We start from the raw sequence: 6,624 nt of genomic DNA on the forward strand, positions 1-6,624 counted from the left end.
GAAGCCCTGGAGAGTCGCTGTCAGTCACTGTAGACAATATTGAGCTAAATAGACCAATAGTCTGAGCATAAGGCAGTTTTCTATGTTTCTGTGTCCTAACATTCATAGAACACAGGCTGTGAACCCATTACGCAAACGGACGGATTAAATTGTTGACCAGTGTCTTCAGTACAGAGTACCCACTGAGATGCAAATTGTGATTAAAATCCTCATTTTTAATCTCTGAACAATGGTTAGTTGAGTCCCTCAATGCACTTCTGTTCCTCAAAAGGAATACACCTTGACAAACGTTTGCTTGGAAAGATTTTAATGTTAAGCACACTTCAGCAGATAGTCTGAAACTTTTGCCATTTTTTTTTAATTGAGATTCAAATAATGCTTGCTTGAATTCTGGCCCCTCTGCCCGCCCTTGCGGTAAAACTACTGTGACAGATGTGGAGGTATATTACAGGGTAGGGAAGATTCTGAGGTCTAGTGGGAAGCGTTGTGGAAATTTGAAAGCCGGGGCCTGCCTTAGCTACCTCGAGGAAGTCCTTATGACGCAGGATCTTGCGGGGATAGCCGTCAAGCGGGGCAGACGGGCAAGGCCTCTGCCTGGGCCATGCGCACGGGTGCCTTTTACAACCAGGCGCTGGATGACTGTGGCTGTCTGCCTTGGGTGGCAGCGTGCCCGCCCGCCCCTTTCCCTCGCTACCCGCTACTGCCGATGATCGGCAGCGCCTCCCCTCCCGAATCCAAGAGGCAGACAGTCATGGCGAAGCAGTTCGGGACCATTCACGTGGGCACCTATTTGGAGATCAAGCGGAGCGACGGGCGGATACACCCGGCCTTGGTCACGGCGCTGCACGAGGACACCAGCAGCGTGACCGTGGAATGGATCGAGAAAGGCGCCAACAAGGGCAAGAAGGTGGAGCTGAGCCTCGCCTTCTCGCTCAATCCTCATTTGGCCTCGACCGTGTTGAGCCCCGAGAGCCTCTCGGCGCCGACGCCATCGGATCAGGGGGATCACTCGAGCCCGCCCCCTAACTATGTGGTGACCCCCATCACTAAAGAGAAGCCGGGTGGAGACAGCGAGGATCGCGACTTCAAACGGCCTCCGTCGACGGGGACTGCAGGCAAAATCAGCCCCAGCCCGGCGCGCAAGTCGCCGTGCGTCCTGGAAGTAGAGCGGCTGCGCGAACAGCGAGAGAAGCGCCGCCGGGTGTTCCTGGAGAGGCGAGCCCAGCGCGACGCTTGCGACGCGCACCCCCATGCCGCTGTGATCGCCATGATCGCGCGCTATCGTGATGCTTTGCAGCACGGCGGCTCCGCTCTCCTGGCCCAAAGCTGCCCCCTGGAGTCCAACCGCGGCGGCGCCCGCAAAATCTGTGTTTGCGTCCGCAAGAGGCCGCTCAACCAGCGGGAGGAGCAGCTCAAGGACATCGACGTGGTGACCATCCCTTGCTCCGACGTAGTGATAGCTCACGAAGCCAAGCAGAAGCTGGACCTCACCCGATACCTCGAGAACCAGACTTTCCGCTTCGACCACGCCTTCGACGACAACGCCACGAACGAAAACGTCTACAAGCACACCGCCCAGCCTCTGGTGGAGACCGTCTTCAGAGGCGGCATGGCCACTTGCTTTGCCTACGGGCAAACGGGCAGTGGCAAGACTCACACGATGGGGGGCGACTTTTCTGGCAAGAAGCAGGATTCCTCCAAAGGGATCTATGCCATGGCTGCCCAGGATGTCTTCTGCTTGCTGCAGGAGCCCACCTACAAAATGCTGGAGCTCCAGGTCTTTGGGGCTTTCTTTGAGATCTACTGGGGAAAGGTCTACGACCTGCTGAACTGGAAGAACCGGCTGAGGGTGCTGGAGGACAGAAACCAGCAGGTTCAGGTGGTTGGGCTCCTGGAGCAGGAAGTCCTCTGTGTGGAAGATGTGATGAAGCTCATTGAGATAGGGAATAGGTGCAGAACATCAGGCCAGACCTCAGCAAACTCCCATTCCTCCCGGAGCCATGCTGTTTTCCAGATCATCCTCAAGAGGAGAGGGAGGCTGCACGGTAAGTTTTCCTTGATTGACTTGGCTGGCAATGAGCGGGGAGCAGACACCTCCTGTGCGGACAGACAAACCAGGCTGGAGGGTGCAGAGATCAACAAGAGCCTCTTAGCGCTTAAGGAATGCATCAGGGCTTTGGGGCGCAACAAAGGCCATACGCCCTTCAGAGCTAGCAAACTGACTCAGGTGTTAAGGGACTCGTTTATAGGAGAAAAGTCCTGCACCTGCATGATTGCCACCATTTCTCCAGGAATGAAGTCGTGCGAGCACACACTCAACACCCTGAGGTATGCCAATAGGGTGAAAGAGCTGGCAGTGGACCCAAACGCCTTCAGACAGTTGCCTCCTGCCTTGCCCAGATCCATCTTCCAGTTGGATGACTTGACGAGGCCCTGGATGATCCAGAGTTTGCCCGAGACGGATGAGTTCAAAGTGTTGTGTGTGCAGAAAGAGGACCAGGCCTCGCCGCCATCCCTGACATTTATCGCCAGGGGGAAAGGTCAGAAGAAGAGGAAAGAGATGGATGGAAAAGTTCTGGTGGAGGAGCACCAGGAGTCTCTCCGCTGGTTGAAAGCTTTCCTGAAAATGGCAGACGACGTAGACTATGACGTGGATTTTTATGCCTCACAATTTGAAGCTGTCCTGGCCCAAAAGATTGCCATTATGTCGGAGATCCAAGACAAAGTGAAATCTTTCCGTACGAGCCTCTGCAAGGAAGAACTAGGGAACAATCATATCATTGTGAAGAGATCCCGTGTCCTGTGAATTGTGATCGAAGGGAGGATCCCGTTCCACTCTTTTGAGGTCAGGCTATGTCAAGATTTACAGCGCTGTGCCTATTTTATCCCACCTGGCAACATGACAACTTAAAGAATACTGAAACTCCCATATCCGTGTGTGTCCTTATTGTTCCAATGCCATCTGAAGCTGGTGCGGAAAGTCTCCTGAGAGAATCTCCAGGTGCTTCTGTTAGGGTCCTAAGATCACTCTCTGATGGCTTGAGAGCACAATCCCTGGGCATTTGGCCATTTGTGTTGCCCTTCTTCTTTTTTCTTTTTTTTAGCAAAGAGAGAAAAAAGGAATTAGAATATAAAGCACTTTGGGGGAATGAAGGCTGATTTGTGGATAGCATAAGCATGACTATGCGTAGCATCTGCTGGCTTTCCACCCACCCCAAGCCCATATGTCCCTTTCATCTGTGTTCAGAAGCTTATCTTTAAAAGCAACAATAGAAGAATATAGACCTTTTAGAAATAAAGTGAAGGAATGAGACCGTCCAACACAGAAAAGTTGTATTTTACAAAGGGGGCGATATGCTTTTAAGACGACGTAATCTTAAGGGGTGTGAGAGAGCACTTTTTTTTCCTCCAGTGGCATTCGTAACAATTGCCGTCAGAGAATTGTGTAACTGTGCAAGGCTTTAAACCAGGCTTGTATGATGTATGATCCCAACACAGTACCCCATCAAGGGCTGGATGGAGCACACACTTTCCTTCCTTAAAGCAGAAACCAGTTTGGCTTGCTTTCCAAAATACCTGAGGTAATAAGCGAGAGTCATTCAAATATGCACCTAGAATATGTTAGTGGAAGACGGTCGTTCTTTCTCTCTTCTCGTTATAATTTCACTTTTGACACCACCTGTGTATTCTCTTGAATCTTTGCTTTTTATAAAAGCACTGTGCGTAATCCATCATATTCACTATCTGAGATTAAAGATGTAGTTTTACAAACATGGGAAGCTGCCTTATACGAAGTCACACATTGGTCCATTTGATTCAGTATTATCTACGCTGGCTGACAGTGGCTTTTTTGAGTTCTTTCCCAGCCACATCTAGAAATGCTGGGGATTGAATCTGGGACCATTTGTATGCAAAGCAGGTCCTCTGCCAATGAGTTTCAGCCCCATCCCACACAGGCATACGGGCTGGTTCTCCCATTGTGTGCCCTTGCAGGAGAAAATAGACTTGTGCTCTTATTGCACTGTAGATCTGAGCCTGATTAACTCCAGTAAAATCCATTTAGCCACAACTCTTAATTCGTAGGATGTAATAATTAAGCCAGTGTGAATTCTTCAGCACTTTCCATTCATTAGTCCAACAGCACAACATGTCTGTTTCATTGTCATTGGATGTAGAGGCATCCATCTTTCATTGTAGCAGCGGGGAAGACTTACACCAGTCTACACATTCAGGAAAACAACAGCAACCAAAAACTGTGGGATGCATCTCTTTTGGGACTGTCCCATGTTAGAAGTGGGGAATGGCGGGTTTGATAATACTTCCATTATAAAAAGCTCTCTGCAGGTGAAAACTAGCTCATCAGGGAGGAGGTTAGAGTCCTCCCTAATCTTTTCAATTAAAAAAGACTTTCTGATGTGTGTGTGGGGGGGGGAAAGCCACGTGATTCCCCAACAGCATTCTGAAGTGGTACAGCATCATGTTGTATATAAACCACATGATTTTTCTGAACATATAGATTGCACTCTGCATAGTAGAATTAAATTAAAGGTGGCACTCTACATGGCAAAAAAAAGTATTTCTCAAGCCCTTTGGTTGCCCAGTATGGGCAGGGAGGGGAACAGAAGTGATGTGGGTTCAGAGCACTTCCAAATCTGAGACTGAGATATGTAGTATGTTTCTGATGAATGGACAGACTGAGTATCAATATGCTCTGGAGAAGTAGCATTACAATAGTTAGTAGGTCATGTGGTCTGAGAAATGTCACCCTTCACCTATAGGTATGTCCAGCTGCGATGGCGCTAAGCATGTCCACATTTAGATCATAGTGTGTGATGATCCTACACAGGGATAAATTGCTATATTCACACAGTGGGACAGCTTCGCAGCACGTGCACATGCATCAGTAGAAGAGTGTTGGACCGCTACATGTTGCAATCTATAAACAAGTTGCACATTACGCTCTACGCTGAAGTGCTTCTCATGTAGGAATTTTGTAATAGACACACTCAGGGTTAAACTCGATGTGATGTGGAGCTCCCAATGCCTAATTTCTGAAGAAGCAGATGCAGGAGAACACCTGGCCCAAATACAATTGTTATGCAGAGGTGGCTAATCTTTTTTGGCCCAAGGGCCACATTTATCCTTAGCCAATTCTCGGGGGTGGGAGAGGGGGTCACATTGCAGGGTTGGGTGTAGCCAGAAGTGGTTGTATCCACCTCACACTCTCTCACACACACTCGTTTATGCACCCACTTACATATGCACACATACAGAGGATGGACACACACAAGCACAAAGATCCCCCTCTTCACCTGATCAAATGATGAGGGGATATCTCTTCCTCTTCACTCATCAAATGACCAAGGTGGGGGCATCCCTGTCAGGGTGCTGGACTCCTTCCACTCCAGTGCTGTGTTACTTCATTTATTTGTTATTTTGCTCTTGGTGCCACTGTCAGTGGAGTCTTAGCAGGGCAAGAGACATTTGCCGGGGGGAGGGGGCAGATACAGCCCCAGAACTGTGGGGTTTGCCACCTCTGGTCTAACCCTTAGCCAGAATCAAAATCACCTCTCTGTAAGTTGGCATTAGCCACAGAGGAGAAAACATAGAACTTTATTTATTTATTGTACATTTATGTCCTGCTTTGGCACTCAAAGCAACATATATAGATATTTACCCCCCTTTTATTCACACAACAACCCTGTGAGGTAGGTTAGATTGAGAGAAAGCGACTGGCCTGTGTTCACACGGTGAACTTCATGGCCGAGTGGGGCTTTGAACCTGGATGTCCCTAAATTTAGTCTTGACACTTCTACACAAACTTCAAGGCTGAAAAGAACTTTGGAGGAGCAGGAGGAACTGGTGTTGGAGCTGCACCACAAGGGCAAAGGGTTAGACACTCGCCACCACCACATCTCCCATGTCATGTACCTAGCCCAATTTGGGGCATGTGTGTGCGCGCTGTGGCTGCTTTTTTTAAAAAAAGTCAAAGCTAGAGTGTGCTCCAAATATGGCCATCCCATGTCAAATCTAATTAAAACCTACATCACCGGTCAGAAAAGCTATAACTGTGTGTTGTTAAACTGTAATAGGAGGCGAAGTAATGCAGTTTTACCTTTACATATGCTACAGTTTTGTACCAAGCTTAAATTAATTTCAAGAAAACAAAGAATACGCTCTCTGTCAATACTATTGCCCAGTGCAACCCAATTTCAAATTAATTACTTCTTCATATAGAGCACTCCGTGCTGCAGGGCAGTGTTCTCTGAAATTCCACGTTATTAACGGGGAATGCTGTTATTTCCCGTGGAAAATGTTAGCTGTTTCAATATATATCAAATTCTTCCATTTAGCAAAACGTTCTCGGAGAGGATCTAAAAAAAATATGATCTAGGAGATAGTTGTAGCTGTCTGTTGGTACAACACCTGCGGTTTCATTACAAGCTTTGAAGCATTCTCTTTTGAAGCAGTCCGCCTTCCATTTCATCCCTCCCCTTGCCTTTAATGTTCCTTGGGCTGTGTACATAGAAACATGTTTCTTGAAAGATTTCCCTCTTGTTTATGCTTTGTGTTTCTGAGCCCATCTTCTGGCAGTGGTCTCTTAAAAACATGTTCCCCCCCAAA

The 6,624-nt window shown here is 48.2% G+C and overlaps 1 protein-coding gene across 1 annotated transcript; it reads left to right on the plus strand.

The window, feature by feature from the left end:
* Positions 1-494: 494 nt before the first annotated feature.
* KIF2B (kinesin family member 2B) lies at positions 495-3,728 on the plus strand. The gene has a single exon (XM_061621760.1). The coding sequence runs from the start codon at positions 602-604 to the stop codon at positions 2,804-2,806; it is 2,205 nt and encodes a 734-aa protein (XP_061477744.1). The 5' UTR covers positions 495-601; the 3' UTR covers positions 2,807-3,728.
* The last annotated feature ends 2,896 nt before the right edge of the window (positions 3,729-6,624 follow it).

Source organism: Rhineura floridana, chromosome 3 (assembly GCF_030035675.1).
Source record: "Rhineura floridana isolate rRhiFlo1 chromosome 3, rRhiFlo1.hap2, whole genome shotgun sequence".
Taxonomy (NCBI): domain Eukaryota; kingdom Metazoa; phylum Chordata; class Lepidosauria; order Squamata; family Rhineuridae; genus Rhineura; species Rhineura floridana.